Source organism: Siniperca chuatsi, linkage group LG3, assembly GCF_020085105.1.
Source record: "Siniperca chuatsi isolate FFG_IHB_CAS linkage group LG3, ASM2008510v1, whole genome shotgun sequence".
NCBI classification, from domain to species: domain Eukaryota; kingdom Metazoa; phylum Chordata; class Actinopteri; order Centrarchiformes; family Sinipercidae; genus Siniperca; species Siniperca chuatsi.
In genome coordinates, this window is record NC_058044.1 from 6,757,704 (window position 1) to 6,777,437 (window position 19,734).

General features: G+C 40.6%; 2 protein-coding genes across 3 annotated transcripts in view; one reads left to right on the top strand and one right to left on the bottom strand.

Moving 5' to 3' along the window:
* LOC122872047 (ubinuclein-1-like) overlaps positions 1–19,734 on the bottom strand; it is a 74,554-nt gene that overhangs the window by 19,732 nt on the left and 35,088 nt on the right. The gene's annotated exons all lie outside the window — the stretch shown is intronic.
* On the top strand, positions 4,757–10,281 carry LOC122872056 (homeobox protein unc-4 homolog). The gene is made up of 3 exons (XM_044187740.1): positions 4,757–5,297; positions 5,957–6,132; positions 8,748–10,281. Exons 1-3 carry the CDS (start codon positions 5,036–5,038, stop codon positions 9,909–9,911), a joined length of 1,602 nt encoding a protein of 533 aa, XP_044043675.1. The 5' UTR covers positions 4,757–5,035; the 3' UTR covers positions 9,912–10,281.

The following is a 19,734-nucleotide window of genomic DNA, read 5'->3' on the forward strand; positions in this document are numbered from 1 at the left end:
CTGTATGTGAGTCGCCCATCTTATTATCAAATTAATTAAAGCTAGCATCTGACAATGTCACTCGTGCCCAGCAAAAAAGGAGGAGGATGGAAGAAAAGCAAATTTAAATGCTGCGGTCTCTTAGGACCTCATGTCAAGGGCTGCTTTTCATCGAGCACTGAATGTGTTTGGCTTGCACAGCCACTGGGAAAGTGGAGGGAGGGGGCTTTAAAAAAAAAGAGCTTTTATAAGCAAATGACAAGAAGGCGTTGGGTTTTGATGTTCAAAAATGGCAGCAGGAAAATAAATACACATCAGAAAGAGCAGCAAAGAAATAAAAAGGGGATAGAGAGAGCAGGAGAGAGAGATAGAGTCAGGGTGACATCAAAAACGCCTCTCAAGCCGTTCAAAGTTGCACTAAGATTGGAAAAAGGGGGTTTATAACAGCCCAACAACCAGCCAACATTAAAGAGTCCATTTAAAAACTAGACATTGAAATGCAGAAAGCCTGCTCGTGTGTGGACTTGGGGTCAAGTAACTGAGGGATTATATGGTTCTTCATAATAATATTAATTAAACAATTTACATGCTAATAAGGTAACAATTATCGGAGCTTCTGGTGAAAGATTCAGGTTATTACAACACGCCAATCCCAGGGCTACGGGTCACAGGCAGAACAGCAGAGAGAAATCTCAACTCAAATTAACATTCTGTCAGCTCCAGAAATTGGATAAATAAAGTCGAATTAATTCACAGTAATGGAAGAGGGAGGGGGAGGCACTTATTCAACCAGCTCTGATTACCATTCAGTATTCACCAGCACGCGGGTGGCTTTCTGTCAAGAAATTTAACACAAAATGAAGCAGTCACCGCCTCGGGCAAGATTTGGCCCCTGCGACACCATTTACAATTTATATGTATAATCTTTCTCTCTCTCTCCCCCCATCGCTTCCCCAAAGATGTCCACCTGGACACCCAGTTGCTCCTGGCCTGTGCCATGATTGTAAATTTCAAAACATTTCATTTTCCAATGCACACTTCAATTCGAGCACCATTTCCCCTGCATTAGACAAGACCCTTAACTCGATAGGATAACTTGAAATTTTAATTGCAGTTATCTTCTCTTTTTTTAATCTCCACCAGACAGACACCACATATTGCTCAAAATTTCTACATGTTGTATTCAGTTTTGCTAAAATGGCTTTGTGGGTCATTGGAAAAGGCAGTGTCCATTGTTAAAAAAAAAAAAAACAGTGGTAAGTTTTATAACTTATTTTTTGGAAGAGAACCAAATTTCACTTTGTCATTTTATGGTATTGTGAATTCTTCAGTTCGATTTTTAGCCACGCCAACGCCACGTGTAGCTCTAGAGATGGCAATGTCAGCCGGTAGGTCCACCACTTTAGTCTAGACTGAAATATCTCAACATCAATCAGATGGACTGTCACAAAATTTTATACAGACATTGATGGTCTCCAAAGAATAAATTCTAATGACTTTGGTGATTCCCTGCTTTTCCATGAGCACCACCATGAGGTTGACATTTGTGGTTTTGAACTACTGGATGGATTGCTATGAAATTCATGTCCCCCACAGGATGAACTATATTAACTCTGATCCCCTAACTTTTCATCTAGCACCATTATCAGGTGAAAATTTTAATCTACCCAATATTTTTGGTTTATCACCAAATACTGCAAAAATAATGATATTCTGCAGCTGTATAGTGCTAATTAGCAAACCCACTAAACTAAGATGGTGAACATGGTAAACATTATGCCTGCTAAACATCAGCATAATAGCATAGTCATTCTAAGCATGTTAGCATGAATCGTTAGCATTCAGCTCAGCAGTATAACGTCACAGAGCTGCCAGTGTCTCCGCCGACCTACACAGAGAGGGGTGTTATGGGTAACCGTAGGTTGCAGAGGCTCACAGATGAGCCGACTTGCAAATCTCCAAAATCCTGTCGCGTGGTGGCTTTGAAAAGGAGACGTACAAACAAATGTATACTACATACAAGTATAAAAGAAACCACCACACAAACATATCTGAGTGACCACTGTGCACGTGCAGCCTAGAGAAGTATAATTCCAGCTTAAGTCTTGTTTAAGTCAGTACCACTTTAATTAAAAAATGCATGGCTACTAATGACATTTTCTGTCACTGTATAGGCCTATTGATAAAAAATGGTAACCAATGTTCTATCCAGTGACATCTTTATTAACATGTGCGTACACTTCAATTTGAGGAGGAGCAGTAAGCAGAAAAAGAGTAAAAGTAAAAAAGGATTACCACTGAAATTGTTGTACAGTCTATCTTTAGTATCTCTAGTATCTTTGAGTTGTCCCATCCCGAGAGCCCATAGATGCCAGTGCCCTTGTCTGTTACTGTGAATGCCATTTCATCACTTTTTAAAATCCAAATACTTTGACCCAACAATCCAATGTATTAAACGCTATTGAGTAATTATTATTATTATGGAGAATACTTGTGTCTATTTTAGAAGTCTGGGCAGGAAAAGATGTTCAGTTTCATGCTTGTTCTGTTTGGTGTTCTGACCAACGAGCTACACACAATAATTGGTTGTTGCAAGGTTTCTTAAACTGTACATGGTGGAGCAATAAGAGTGGTTGACTTAATACCACCAGGGCCCACTAACTCCATTTTGCTTGTGTTTTTCTATTGCTATTCTTTAGTCACTGAGACGCTATGCCATTTAAGGCTTTGTTTCCATTAAGTGGTTGATTTTATTCAAAGGAGATCATCATTCAGATAAGAGGCACAACTCTTAGAGGAACAGAAACATGAGTTGAAATGTCGTTAACCTTAAGTGCCACTGATAAAGGTGGAGCAAACTGAGAAAAGGCTCGGCTAAACACATAGCATTCAAAAGCTACACCAGATACACGACAGAAAAGACCTTGTGGAACCTGTTTCTACTGTAATATCTGTCCTATACTTCCACTCAAATGCATTCTGTTTATTGTATGACATCCATGTTTGACGTAAGCATTAGTGAGCCCACTGCCGAATTAAAACTTTACTTGTACCAAAAAGTATTTTCAATCAAGTACAATTGGACCTCATGACTAAAACAAATACGTTTTCTTGTTTGCAAACCCAACCTTAACCAAACTGTTGTGTGGCAAAACCGTAAGTTGTTTCAGATGCAAAGCTTCAACTGCAGCCCAAATTGTTGTTTTTATGCAGTGATTGTGGTTCAGTGCAGTAAATGAAAGACTGGCCATACGTAGGTGTAGAAAGAATCAGTTCTTCCAGGTAGTAAGCATGTAATTATGGTGTGAATTTATATGTAAATATAGAAAGTGTTAATATAATGTACTTATCAATCATGGCATAATTATAGCAAATGTAAAACAGTCATCATCTGTGTGTTTATGGAGATAGACTGAAGCCAGTATTGTACATGCAGGTTTTATTCATTTGGTTTTGTTGTTCTTTTACTTGTTTTTTTAATTTGTTCCTTCATTTCTCATAAAAGACCACAATCACCTGATTTAGTGTAAAAAATAGCGTAAAACTATTATTGAAGCAGGTGTAGGCTGAATCAGTTTTGTTTATTATTTTAAATTAATTTGCACTGGGTGGACTCTGTCCATTTGTTTTGTGGTCTCTGTTAGTTAATATCTGAGTCTTGTAGTTAATTCTTGACCTTCGAAACAGTACATGACAAAACAGTCTCACCTCAAGATCCATGGTAACTGTTGTGGAGCTTTCCATCATATCACATGATCTTCATCAGCAGGTGGAGTTCTTCCAGTTGTCATGTGATATGAATGACAGCTCCAGAAGAGAATTGGACCTTGAGGTGAGGTTGTTTTGTCAGTTAATAACAAGTGAATACGTTTACTTTATCATGGTTGATATTGTATATCCTGCTGTACATTTAATCGCTTATAAATGTTAAACACGTTTACACATTGTTAAGTTTATTGTCCTCTTTCTTTTGTTTTAAAAAGTGCTATATTATCAATATTGGGCTAATTAAAACTTGAAAAGCAAACGCCCAATATTGTCCTGTAACGTAAATTGAGGCTGAATGGAGCCTGCATGTGCGAGTATTGCATTCTTGGAAACGTCCCACCATGTAGGCTACAACCCACTTTGTTTACAACTAAACATCGGTGTAAGCTGTTCAGGTGAAAAATCGAGATAATGATGCGGAATTTGGCTTTGATAAGACGAGTCACACATTGGATGGTGTGTGTGTGTGAAGGTGGTGGTGGAGCGGGGGACTGTGAAATGGAGAGAGGCTTGTAGTTTAAAATGCGATGTGACAGCTCAGGAAAAGGGGGATGATAAAGGCGCTGTTATTGGATCAATCTGGCCCTGAATGCCCCTGTAAAACACTTACACACGCATGATGCGGTAGCGCGCGCACACGCACGAGTGACTAAACACGGAGAAAGGAAATAGTCATTGCTTCTTAAAGTTAGAAGAAAACGTGTTTTCCCATAGAAAAATATATATAAAACATGCAGGTTATATTCCTGAGAGTTTAATGGAGTCGGCCTATCAATCATTTGGCTATTTCCACGCGCCGGTTTAGCCTCGTCCTCATTGTTTTGACAGGGCTGAATTAAAAGGACCGCGCCAGGTGTAATTAGCGATCGATCCGGAAAGAAAAAAAAAAACGTTCTCTCTCTTTCTCTTTTTTTTTCCTCGCGCGCTGCCTTCCGTTACTCCATTAACCGCGTCTCTGACGTCACAGGGCGATTAACGTTTCTTATTGGTCCCGCGAGCAGATGGAGGAGTCCTAATGAGCTGGCTCGCGAAGAGAAAGAGCAGGGTTGACATCTCGGCTGGACCGTGAACGTGAAATACCTCGTATAGCCGGGTCTCCGCCGCTTCACTACAGACCGTACCGTGGCCGCGGGAGACGGCTGTCTGCCTGGGTTCCCTTCTCTCCTCCTCCTCCTCCTCTTCTTCCTCGCAGCTTCTTCCTCCTCTCCCTGACTTTTTTTGACTGCATGTTCAGCCACACTGCCTCCCTCTGCATCTTCACTTCGGCCCCGCCGCAGCCCGGGCGAGCATGGACAGTCGGGTACTCGAGCATCCTCACGCCCAGTTCGGAGGCTCCTTGGGCGGGCTGGTGGGCTTCCCGTACGCGCTCGGCCCCCATCACCACCACCACCATCACCAGCACGTCTACGAGCTCGCCAGCGGGCACCAGCTGCAGTCCGCGGCCGCCGTCCCCTTCTCTATAGACGGATTACTTAACGGCTCCTGCTCGGCCTCGGTGGTCAGCTCCAACTCGCTGCTCTCGCCCGACAGCCAGCAGTTCAAACTCTCAGGTAGGCATGGCTCTTTTTGTCTATTGTCTCATTAATAAACCTGTGTGGAAACAATGCATTGTAATAGGAAGTGTAATAAATCTAAGTAGCTTGTTTTATGGACCAATAAGGCCATTTTTAGTGGACTTTGAGGCTAAATTAAACACTTTTTTAGGCTTTGATGACAGATTTTAAGTCTGCAGAGAAAACCACGTAGTTCAAAAGTTTTGGAGCTTGGTGAATTTAAAAAGAAATGAAAAAAAAAGTTTATGTGCAGGCTAATCCATTTGAATCATTTTACTGTACTGGAGGTTAAAATAGGCAACAACTTTGCATTAATCTTGTTGACATTGATATTGGCTGCTGATTATTGGGTATTAGGCTACATGGTCAAAACTGAATTTTGCAATTATTGGGAATGTTTTTAAATATCAAATATAGCATCAACTATCTTTATTTTATGCCTAAATTATGTGACATGATTTATCATAGTTCACGAGCAGCACAATATGTAAAAAGAAAGGTGTGACAGCGGTCAGTTTTACACTAAACTGGTGCTTTGCAAGCAAATTCAGTCTCTTTCCTCTCTCATACACTCACACTCTCTCACACACAAACACACACACACACACACACACACACACACACACACACACACACACACACGTCGACCACTGCAGATTCTGGGGACCCGGATAAGGACAGTCCCGGTTGTAAACGGAGACGCACGAGGACGAATTTCACCGGGTGGCAGCTGGAGGAGCTCGAGAAGGCTTTCAATGAGAGTCACTATCCGGATGTGTTCATGCGGGAGGCGCTCGCGCTCAGGCTTGACCTCGTGGAGTCCAGGGTTCAGGTAAAGACACGAACATATGATTCAAATATTTTGAGAAGCATTAATTTCATTTGTTTAGCTGTTGGAGGAGAGACAGACAGTTTGAGTTATTGTTCAGATTTTTCATATAGGCTACATTTCTATCTTACTTCCATGTGTCATGTGTCAGAGGGGCGTTTGTTTTGTGATGGCCCATGAAGGCCTATGTCATACTGAGATAGCTATTTGTCAATTATCAAAGCATCAATAAGGGTCCCTTTTGAATTATGCATGGGGGTAACCTATTGATTTATGGGTTAATAAAAACAAAGCTATTTACTGAGCAAACCAGTGGGTGAAAATGGTAACTAGAGTTCTTCCTTTCCATTCAGTTATTTAATATCTAATTATTCGACAGTTTATTCACAGTTTGTATTATCTATTTCTATAGCCTACTTTTAGGTGATTCAGTCTAAGGTTTAAGATAATTTAAGACAAATCTATTGTTATCCTATTGTTATTCATTTTAGGCTATTATTATTATTATTATTATTATTATTATTAACATCATTATTATTATATTGATAAAGACAAAATACAAGTGATAGTAAAAGTACGATCTTTTAAGATTATGCTATTTTGTAGTGGTAAAATATTAACACTATTTACATAATTTAACAGATAATAATAATAATAATACTAAGAAGCAGGATATTAATTACTATTTAACAATATGCAAGAGCTTAAGAGCAAAAATAGGACATTATTTATATTTTGGTTTGTAAAATGACATTTCACGATTAGAGATTTATTTAATTGGATAATAATAGCCTAGTAACATAATAACAACAACAATAATAATAATAATAATAATAATAATAATAATAATAATAATAATAATAGAAAGACATATAGGTTTAGTACGTATGATTTTGCTCAGTATGTGAAAGCTGTGTATCCATTTATGATATACTATGTAATTTAACGTATATTCATGTATTTCTAAATGAGCCTGCATGCATGGTTGGATCGAGTAAAAGCGGGACAGAGGCAGAGCTCGCCGTTGCTGTATGTTGTTTGGGGATTTCGCTCCTAAACCTCAGATTATTGTTCCCTCAAGCTGCTTAACGCTCCTTTATCACCAGGTTTGCGGGGGAAAGATATAACCAACATTAACAATTCATAAGAAGCGCCATTGTCGCATATGATTTTGGTGCCCCGTCCTTATTATGCAATGTTCGCGGATCATACTCCTGCATGCTAAACTCCTGGCGTTATCAGCGCCGAACATACGGCCCTGAGCGCGCCCAGAGGCCGGGCAGTGAGAGCTTTCAGGCGGGGGACGCTGCCTCTCTTGGCTCGGCGCGGAGGGAGGAGAGCCCGGGATTGCCGTGCAAGTGTTAAGCCCCATATGAGCGGAGGTCTGGGTGTGAAAGTGTATAAAGAGACGGGATATGGCTGATTTAGCTACGGTACAATTAAATGTAATTGGCGGAGTTGCCCATTACACAGACTCATTGGTGGTAATTAATACCGGCACATGTGTGCATCTGCTGGTCCACCTCTGTGACCTATTAACCTATATGTACTCTTTAGATGTTTAAAGCTGCAGTTAACAAAGACACAGATAGGCAGAAAGGCTGATGACAAAGGTTTCACTTGTTTCAGGGCTTTGTGGAATTTGTTTGGATTTGTAGGCAGTATGGTTTTGTCCTTACCATCTGATAGCCACTGTGACACTGATTTATTGTCATGGCAGGTGTGAGGTCTGTTGTTGTCTGAGGTTGTCTAAACACACACGCCATAAGGGACATTTTGTCTAATATAGCCTTATTCAGTGTATTCATTTTCTTGAGGGGGATAAATTGTTGCACCTTAATCCAAGAAAATGACCCAAAATACACGAAATCTTCAAAAAAGACCACAGATTTTAATCAAATCATCGCTGATACATACAGTTGTCAAACAGTGAGCATTATATCTCCATAAAGGAAGTATTTATTGCAGGGATATTGTAGGCTACTGGATTGCACCAGATTGTGGAGGTGTTCATGTTAATGGCGGACAAGATTTAGTCTTACAAGTCCCGCCTAAAATGAACAAAGGCCCTGTTTTATATTACTTGTTGTCCCAACTAATGCTGCAACTAACAATTATGTCCATTGCCGATAAATTGATCCATTGTTTTTATGATTATTTAGTCTGTAAAATGTCAGAAAACAGTGAAAAATGCCCATCACAATTCCCCAGAGCCCAAGGGGATGTCTTGAATTTGCTTTTTTTAGTCCAACCAACAGTCTAAAACACAAAGATATTTAATTTAAAATTATAAAAAGCAAAAAAAAGGAGAAAACCATATTAGAGAAGTTAAAACAAGACAATCTCTGGCATTTTTCCTTGATAAATGACTTAAATGATTAATTATCAAAATTGTTGATGATTAATTATATGGTAACTGTCTAATCCATGAATCAATTAATTTCCATACTAACCCCATTAAAACTGCCCAATTAATTTGAACCAACAAATGGATGGTGTTTGACAGATATTGACATGGAAGGAAATAACTTCAAACAAAAATCATCCCATGTGTCAATTTTCCACCTGTGTATGTGCGTATTTAATGTGTGTGTGTTTGTGTGTGTACGTGTGCATAGGTTTGGTTCCAAAACCGACGTGCTAAATGGAGAAAAAAGGAGAACACAAAGAAAGGGCCGGGGCGGCCTGCTCACAACTCCCACCCGACCACCTGCAGCGGCGAGCCCATGGACCCCGAGGAGATCGCACGCCGGGAGCAAGAGCGGGCCGAGAAGAAGAAACGGAAACAGGAGAGGAAGCTGCTGAAGTCACAGAACAAACTTCTCGCAGGTGACAGCTTCCACACACCTGGAGGTTCAGAGAGTGACAGCGGGGTCTCCCAGTTCACTGACAGCGAGCAGCAGTCTTCAAGTGTTAATGGGACTATTCACATTGAACTGCCAGCAACAAAGGGTGCAGGAGGACACCAAACTGAATCCAGCTGTGACCAAACACGACACGACTTCAGCCAACTACAAAACCACCAAAACCAAAGAACCGCAGGAGAACCGGAGCAGGTTTCTCCAGGCAGCATGCACAGCTCCAGTCCTGAAGGCCCGAGGTCCTCTGCCCTACAGAAACGCAACCCTTTCAGTGTGGAAAGCCTCCTCTCTGACACCACGCCTCGACGGAAATCTCAGCTGGACTTCCCCTCTTTGCCCAGTCAGAGGACACTGGTGGGTAAAGGCCACTTCTTGCTTTACCCCATTACCCATCAGCCCTTGGGCTTTCTAGTGCCCCAAACCGCCCTGAAGGCCTCACCGTGTCAGGACAGCAACATTAACAGGCTCAGCCTGGGACAGCGGTGTGTGCCAAGTGAAGGGAGCCCTGCTCCCTCTGACCTCTCCAGCTTTGTCACTAAGCCTCTAAACTCGGATCATATGGAGCATAACACACAGCATCACCACAATCACATTAGCAATAGAGTGGATGGAACGGACATGGAGGAGTGTGGTGGGGACTGCAGTACTGGAAGATTCCCCGTTTCTCCTCCGCCAGACAGTGTGGCTCAGGCGGCTCTGGCCAGGCTGAGCTCCACACAGTCCAGTGACAGTAGCGAGGAGAGGAGTTTGAAAGTTCGAATGGAGGCAGCGTCCAATGGCTGTCAAGCTGCCGAGCTGCTTGCAAAAGAGAAGGGTGCAAGAGAGGAGCGAGCGTCTCCAGACCTCTCCGAGCATCTCAAGACAAACACAGACTGTCAAGAAACACCCGGAACAGATGGAGAGGATGTCGATATGGACTAACACTTGCAAGGAGCAAACATAAACAAAGGACCAGGAACACCGCTCAGACTATTCAAACATTCCCAAAGCTCTGCTGAGACACTCTAAAACATATCAGGAATCAGGAGACTTAATTCTCATCTATTTTTTAATCATAATGTGTGATCAATCCAGATGGCCCCCAAAAAGCTGTGGCCATCCTCATATTCAGACTTTAGACCTAAACACCTTTAGAAGCAGGTTCTTTATCTCTTTTTTGGTGACCAACTTGTAACAAAAACTAGTACAATAAACATCTTACACACAACAAAAATCCTCAGATATTGTAAAAACCAGAAAATGATATTTATATGTAAACATTTTGATAAATAAAGTTATTGTTTAAATTGAATCACTGTCTTTCTAGGACCATGTTGAGGGGGAAATTAAAAAAAAAAAAAGGGGGATGTTGATGTGTGGCAGAACCTTGGATCATGGCGGCTGGAGTTTTGTCATGTTACAGCAGATAAATCCCCCTTTTTCTCTGTGTACTGAGCCGGAGCTGGGGCTCAAGTCCGTCTGGCTGTTTGTATTTATTGCTTTAACAAATTTATTCATTTGAAAGGCCGAGCTGGAATGAGGTTAGTGGCCGCGGGCTATAGGACCCTGCGCCTCCTGCTGAGTTTTGATATGAAAGTAATTATTTTCCCACTGGCTGCCTCGGGTCTCGAGGCAGTTTTTTTCCCCTCCTTTCAGCCCAAAGGGTTATTAGACATTACCGATTTCTAGTGATATGGAATCACATAAACTTCCTACAATAATAGAATTAGCATGAAAGGCAGGGGTGTCAAATTGAAATGGGAAAATAATAGCCGCGCCAGCTGCATCGTGTATGTGTGCGTGTTTGCAAGCGTGAGTGCGCAAAGTCTATTGAGCGCGAGGAGGAGGAGGATGAGATGGTGGCAGATTCGTGGGGCGGAATTTTCATGAGCTGCCGCGGTTGTCAGACGGCCCTTGTAGTCGGCTATATTAAGATAGATGTTCGATGATATCCCTCATTGTTCTGTCGCTTATATTGATGTTGCTGCGTTATCGCCCTATTGATCATGTGTCGCACATAATAGGACAGGCGCGCGCCCGCCTGCCTGAGCCTTTTTACAAAAGCGCCTGGGCCCCTCGTCATTTGTTCTAATAGGGCTGTGAGTCCCTCGGGGGAGACAGATAAAGATAGGCCTATAGGACAGGAAGAGGGAGAGAGGAGGCGGCTGATGTGCCAGAGTTGATTAATATTTTTTTGACCAATTGTTGGCTGAGCTCTAAAATGTAAGGTGGAAGAAAGTGAAGAATGGCTGATGTTTAGGGACTGGAGAGGAGGCAGATTCTCCTGAATGTGCAGGTGTGTGCACACGTGCACTGGCTGGACGCAGGCTTACGCGCGCGCGCGCGCGCGCGCGCCAGTTTAGGAAAGAGTGTGTTTAGCTTATGAAGTGTAAACGCCACCAATTCCCTGGAAACTGAAATCCCAATTATTAAAACCATTAATTCTGGTGAGCCAGCACGCGGAGGAGCCGTGTTGACAGCCCGGCTAAATATCCCTGATCCCTCCCGGTCACCTCGCCTTTATTTGCAAATAAATTGAGGGGGATCCGAGGGACAGAGCTTAACTTTGCTGGGCCGACCTAAAATGAATTTCCGTGCCTGAGTCCCTTTAATAATATTTACATAATTTTTGCTCAGTGACTCTGCTATTTGCACTGTAGGAAGCGGGGGGCTTATAGGAAAATAATTAGACAAGAGGACGAGAAGGGAGTGAGAGTGAAAAACAGCAGGAGGAGGACGGGTTAAGACCGAAGCTGAACACTAAATTCCCAGACAGCTAAAATCAATGAAAGTAATAACCCTATTATTTAATTCATAAGGACATTATTTTCCCATAAGGCCTCAGGAAACGTACCCTTCGACCGAAACAATCACATTAAATCGTTCATTCCGCGTTCGCTGTGTGAAATTTCTACTTTTATTCTCTTTTTTTTTTGAGGGGGAAACGCTTTATTATAATCGGTTAGTTTCAAAGAGTGCGATTAATTAGAAAATATAGGTTTGAGCTTCCTTCAGCAAGGCCTTTATAGTATGTGTGTGCAGTGTGAGGGCATGTGTGGAGAGAGACAACCAGCCTGCGTCTTTGTTATAGATTATGGACCATGTTTTCAAATAATTAAAGAAATAAGCTGAAAAACTAGGGTTACCACTTTACTGTCAAAACACTTTGGACATAGAATAGGCCTCCATGCAGAGGCAACATATCTGATCCATCACAAGCACTTTAAACCGTTTTAAGATCCAAGTGAAGAACCAGAATGTGAATGTAAATGATGTTAATATTTACTTATAGCCTGTATCTCCAAGTATCTCACGGTATGTTTATTTGGACCTGCCGCTTTATTAAAGGCGTTATAATCAGGGAAGTGTAGCATATTATGTCTGTAGCTTTAATTCATTTGGAAATAATGAACTGCATTTAAAAAAAAATCTAACAGATTATAGCTGTATAGTGTAAACCAGCTCTAGAAACAGGCTTTTAATGAGGCCAGTATGATGTTAGTTACTTTGGGACATTGATTTGGTGTTATCGTTTTCAAAATGATAAAAGAAAATGTCATTGAGCCGCAGTCTACATGTTAAAACAAGAAAAAAAAACCACTACTTTTTCTGTAACTAATGGGAAGAAAATACAAAAATATGATCGATCTATTAAACTCACTGTAGTTTAGGGGCTACAACGTGAACTCTGAGTGAATGAGGGTGAGGCAGTGGGTGGTGGTGGTGGGGAGGTGGGGGGTGGGGGGGCACAAACGACCAATCGATCAAGCCGAGGCTGGACCGGGCAGGCCCTCCCGCTGTGTCCGTGCCGCTCATGCATCACACTTTATGAATTCAATTTCAACCGGGAGAAATTTTCAATTTGAACGCGCGATCATTACGGCGTGGGGGGATAGCGTAAATTGTTTTTGCTCTATTATGCATTCGGACGCCATCATTTTTCTTTCTAATTACCGAGGTGTCAGTGCGGCCTGTCACCCGGGCGCTGATTTTCAATTTAACTGATCATCATACATTCATTTTCCCATTTGATAAATCTGCTATCTAGACGCGCCCGCCATGCCCGGAATATTAAGCGGCGCTGGGGCGCAGTAATAGGGGGATGTGTATGCGGCAATGAGCGCGGATCAGCCAGCTAATTTAGCACCTTCCACATTCCCCGTCTCCATCCCCCATTACCAATTCTCAAGAGGAGGCAAGAAAGAAAAAAAAAGGCGAGGAGAGGAGAGAGCCCAATGGCTGCCTAACCTCCAAGATCGAGGGGGAAAACCCTGAGGTTAGAAAGAATCAGAGAAATAATGTCAGAGAAGAAGAGAAAGTCCTCCAATCCGCTTCGGGTTTTTTTTTCTCTGACGCAGTTTAGAAGCAGGATTAATTAACGCTAATTGAGTTCTTCAATACGTGTTATTCTTATTTAATAGAAACAAATTTGCACAATTAATTATCAACGTAATTTCAAGAACCTATTAAACCCCCCTCCACCTCCACCCTTCTCTGACTCTCCATCACCTCCCTTCCTCCGTCACGGAGTAAATTAGCAGCTTTTGTCATTAAGTTTAGGCGACTTTGATCCGGACTGGATGGGCCGACAGCCAACACCAGACACCAGTGATCCTCTGGTAAACCTGCTAGATTTAGAAACCGGTGATATACTGATACACATTGGGCCTAAACCCCATCAGACAACACTGGGCCCTTTGACAAAATAGGCTATAAGGTGATTTCATTAAAATTCATAGTAGTATGGGGATTTTTAACAAAGATCTATGGTGCAAATATCCATAGGCCTAATAGTATATTTCATCTTATTCAGTGTCAAACATATCAGCTATAGACCAAATACATTCATGAGGTGGTTTGACAAAAAAAACTCAAGGTCCACTTACTAGCATGGTTTTCATCACTACTGTAAAACACTTTGTTTTTGAAAGGTGCTAAAGAATTAAAGTTGTTGTTCTTATTATTCATAAGCAGTTCATTGATAGACACTGGTGAAGACTGTGAGATGGGGATGAAAGCTCCGGAAAAGCGGACCTAAAGTTAAGATTTTTTTTGTCAAACATCTATTTCCGAGGTCAAGTGTGAACTTTCACACTTTTTTTTAAAGCTATAACCCATGTAACAGATTTAACAAAAAATGAAATCATGCATTTATTTTAAATCACTCAGGCCTCAATCAAATGTATTTCATAGACCAGAAGCACCTGATCACTAAACTTTCTCAAATCAATTTACTACAAGGCAAGGACAAGGCAAACGCACTGCAACTTAAAGCAAATGTAAATAGACAAAAAACAAGCAAATTAAGAGTAACATCTTCATTAATTTGACAACACATGTGCAGCATTTAGAAAACACGCTGCAAATACACACAGCACAACCAAATACACAAACGCTCTGCAACCACAAAACGACAACGGAAGTGTTTCCAGGGGACACTAAAAAGGTTTGTGTCTCATGAAGTCGGGTCCGTTCATTGTTCTTCTCTTATTTTGTTTTGTACTTTCTCCACTTTGCGCAGTCTGATCTGCAGCTTACCTCGCAGGAGCATGCAGATTCAGAGAAAAAGTTTGTAAAGCATTTTTGAAACTGAAAATCACGGTGAATTTGCAGTTGGAAAACTACTGTTAATCAGAGATAATACCAGGTTCATCAGTGATGACAGATGGACTGTCTAATGTGTGTAATGCCTATATAATTATCATGCAGGCTACAGGTCGTCTGTCAACACTGGTGGTAGGATAGTAAAGGTTAATATCTGTCATCTCACTAAATCTCCTTACAAATCATTAAGATTACTGATAGAATTCCACTTTTTAGCCCTGCAAGATCTTGCAAGGCAGATGCAGCGGCCAATTTCAGCGCATGCTCAGAGTAGAAGTAGCAGAAGTCAGAAACCCACAACATGAACTGATGATACACGGACCCGACTTCAGTAACTCCATGAGTCACAAACCGTGCCAACAACAAGTCGTGTCCATCACTTTTTAGTGTCCTCTGGAAACACTTCTGTTGTCCACTCCAAACACACACAACACATGTGGTTGTGCTGTGTGTATTTGCAGCGTGTTTTCTAAATGCTGCGCATGTGCTGTCAAATTAATGAAGATGTTTTCTTAATTTGCTTGTGTTTGTCTATTTGCACGTGTTTTCTTAAGCTGCAGTGCGTTTACTCTTGTTGGCCACCGTAATTTACACTTCCTCCACACTGAAGTGAATCTTAATTATGTCAAAACTAATTAGAGGTAAAGCAAATTTAAAGTATTAGTGAAATTATAAGTGAAATACTGGTTTATTTTTAATCCAGATTTTCTGTGTGGGCTCTTGAAAACTCTAACAGTTTAAAAACATACTAAACAATGTTTTATCACCTTTATACTTCATGGCTTTTCCCCCTTTTTCTGAGAATTGCTTATAGACATGATTTAACCCATATGTTTTAGAAGTCAGATGGAGAAAATGTCACATTACTTCTGTTTGGCTCTCAGAGACTCCAGCTGTAAAACACGGTTAAATACAATGAATCTTCATAAACTCTATATGGGATTGGTGTTGACAGTATTTATAAGCAGCACTTCCTCTCTCTAATCCCAAATAAGTCTATTTGGATTTCTGTTACTGGAGTTTTACAACAGTTTAACAGGGAGTTACATCTCTCTGGGGTCTAACTGACCCCCAAATAAGTAATGTCACTATGTAGGAAAACACACTGTACGTTTCATTGTCTGTGATTGAAAGAGTTTTTAGCGAACAAAAAGAATATATACTGTGTTTGTTCATGTACAGTCCATATAACATATAAAACATGAAATATGTGCTTGTTTTGTGTAATAATGATGCTTTATAGTCATTTTTGCATGTTGTCCCCCTTTAATCAAATGCGGAAGCTCAGTTTGTGGCGAAGGGAAGGGTTACCACTTCAATACTTTTCTACATATTGGGTTTTAATAAGTTCAGAAGAAAAGAAAAAAAAACATCTAAAGAAAGAAAAAAAAACGTTTGATTTTGCAATTATTATTGTTCATTTTACACATAAAGCTTTGGAACACCAAACAATGAGGAGGTAAAACCAATGACAACAAACAAGAGGGTTCATTTGTTTTTGTTTTTCAAAATCTCAAAACCCTCTTTGGTGTTTCTAGATGCTGACTGAGACACACACACACACACACACACACACACACATCACAATAAGCCCACCTTGTTTAAATGCCAATAAGTACAGTCAGAAGCTGTGTGTGTGTGTGTGTGTGCGCGTGCGTGTGTTGTAGTGTAATGAACGTTTATGGGCACAAAGCAGCTTTGGTTGTGTCGTGTTCTTTGTTTCATTAGCCCAGTGGTTGTAATAAATGCCAACGAGCCAACGGGATAGATTTTAATTAAGTCAGTGAGAGATGAGTGGAGTGACACAGAAACCAGGGCAAGGCGGGGAGATGCAAGTGGAGGGGGACAGCTTTTCAATAAATCGGTTCGCTCAGGGGTTAGACGGTGATTTCCTCGGCAAAGTGTTGGGGCCGAGCAGGACTCACAGTAATTTGGTTGATAAATCTGCGGCGTTAGGGGCATGGAGCTTGCAGCTCGACCGGTTGGTTCTGCGTGTGATTTATGTGTTACCCGGGGGTCGTACACAAGCCCATGACAGTCCAGGATGAATTAACCAGGAGCCGGCGTGCTCCTAATGAGCGGGTATTATTTCTCACACACCTCTCCTTTAAAAAAAAAAAAGTGTGAAGAACGGGCCTGGCACACGACCCTCCCCTTCTCCTTCCGCACGCCATCCCACCCCCCTCCACTGTGCCATCCCTGAGGTGTCGCATTGATTCAGCATCAGAGAGTTAAACACACACACACACTATCTCTAAATGTGTGTGTGTGTGTGTGTGTGTGTGTGTTATTTATCTACAGTGTATGACACAAACTGTTCAATAGAGGTCTGGCACCAACTGATTGGGGTTAACTGAAGCATAGAGGCGACAGACACATGTCCTGACAAAAGATTCAAACATACAAAACTATTTCATCAGATATTGATCGCCAATACTGACCCTATGTTTTTCTTGGCTGTTTGATTGTTCAGCTAGAGTGCCCTTTAAAAATGCTCTATTGGACCTACAGTACAGTGATGGAGGAAGTGTTTAAATCCTTTACTTGATGAAAGTAGCAATACTATACCGTAGAAATACTATAATAAACTCCTGCATTGATGACTTAAGTAGAAAAACGTAAATCTTTAGCAATATCAAAATAGTCAGTGCAGAAAAATGGCCCGGACTGTTATATATTCAGTGGTGGAGGGCTCTCAGATCCTTTACTTTAGTGTTAAGTATAAAGTATCACAGCTCCTGTGATTGTTGTATTATTATACATTCGATTATTGGATTATTATTGGTGATGCATGAATGTGTTAGTAGCATTTTATTGTTGTAGCTGTTCGATGTGGAGCTAGTTGTAACTGCTGTTTGGTAGTTTATGTTATTATGATGATCACATGTGATGTACATGAAATCTGAATCTGCAAAGTAACTAGTAACAAAAGCTGTCAGATAAATGTAGTGGAGTGAAACAGTATAAAGTAGCATAAAATGGAAATACTCAAGAACAAGTATATGGTACCTGTACTTAATTTCAGTACAGTACTTGAGTAAATGTAGGCTACTTAGTTACTTTCCACCACTGAATATATTATCTTATAGGATTACAGATCCAATAATGTGTAAGATGCATGTTACTGCTGGTCGACGTGGTGCTAATCTTTAACACTTTATATTGTTTAATCTATTACAGTGCATCACATTTTATTAGCTTATCATATATTAAGTATGAATGGATGCATTTTTAAAGTAAAGTAGCTGTCAAAAAATGCAGTGGAGTAAAATGTAGGCCATAGTATTTTCCTCTGAATTGTTGTGATGTAGAAGTACAGATTAGGATGAAATGGAGCTACTCAAGTAAAGTACAAGTACGTCAAAATTATACTTAGGCACAGCACTTGAGTAAATGTATGCACCTATGACTCTGAGGTGAATATTTCAAATGAAAATTGGTCAATACAAATTACTTATTTCCTCCACCCTAACTTGCTTGACTCAGCATTGGGACAACACAGAAGTCATATTTGACATAAAGGGTGATTTATTGAACCCCACTAAAAAGTTTTCAAATGCATAATTGGTTAGCAATATGTCCTCAGTTGCCAAAAAAAGAAACATCAAGTAAGTCAAAACCCAGCATTCACTGCTGACTCTGTTTTTAGCACGTATGCTTATTAACCTGTAGCTGAATGGCCACCTAACCTGGATTAATAGTGATTGGATTTCAAAATTAATGATCACTTTCAAATACTTTTAACTTTTTTTAACACATGAAAAATTTCACTCTGTATAATCACCCTCCTTTAGTTGAGATGAATGTATGGTGGAAGCAGCAGGCATACAGTGTCTTATATTTTTAGGTTGTACAGCAGTTATGGAAGTCTTTTACTGCTAATGGCTTTAGGATGTGAACCTGGAATAGCACAGAAGAAAAATAACTGTTTAAATGTCTCAACTGCTCATTTTCAGAGTAGTGTTCAGAATGCTGCATGTAGGCAACTGCTGGGGTCATGAAGACATTTATCAAGATAGACAGGTTTATTTGCAATGGCACAAATTGTGTGCATGGACCTCGGGTGAGAGATTCAATGTCAATGTCAAAGAGAACAACCAAATATGGTGTTTTTTCTGCAGCCTGTGATAAAACGACTAAGTATTTTATTAATGTTCCAATCACTGCCTTTGTGCTTAAAAATGTCTATTTCAGTCCTGATTATTGATGCTTCCTCATAGGACACTTTGCTTGCTATGTTAAAATTAGATCATAAACTACACATTATCAATACATTAAATAAAGACCTAATGAATGCATAAAATGACAAAGGGCATTTAACTGTGGTAGGAAAGGAAATGTTTGTATGTTTTATTGATGATTGCAGTGTAGAAGGTTGCATTTTATGCTAGTAAGCTGCTCCAGCACCTCTTAAAACTAACAAGACCTGATAATGACAAAATTGAACTGGAAAGTATTTAGCTAAATTTAACCAATCTGCCAATGTACATAGTCAGGTTGGTTAGCAGATTAGATGCTAATTATAAGAGTATGACAGTCATAAATAAGCACCTATGTGTTCTATTCCTTCACGTCAGAGAGGTTTCAAGTGTGCCCCCCTCAACGACAACACTGTGGGCCCCCCCAAGACAAAACTGAAACAACTGCAACCCCCTAACACTTCTATTTGGGGGATAATCATGCTCTAAGTTTCAGAACTACAGTTCCTATAATTTTGGGGCTTTGGGAGATGTAAACGGGAAGTACAATGTTGCCATGGAGTCAGCTGTGGGCTACAACTTGTTTTTTTGGCCTATATTTCTTTACATTTTGTCAACATGTCACCCTTGAAAGTATGCTGAATTAGCTATTAGTAGTTCCTGGTTGCAATGTACCCATGGATGTAGAGACTATCACTGGATTACTTTAAGACTGACGAGTTTGAGTCAAGTTGTTATCTGGACGTTAAAAGGAGAGTCTTTATGATTTCTTAGCAGACTTTTGGACGTTTTGCAATGGGCATGGGGGTGAATATCGAATTATCGGAAAGTAGAAGTCACACTGAATCTAAAAATCTGTGTATCATGTCTGTGTGTTCAGGAGTATGATTTTGGATGGAAATTGCAGCTCACGTCTCTCCCCCCACAATTTGAAGACCTCTGCTTCACGTTAGTCAAAGCAA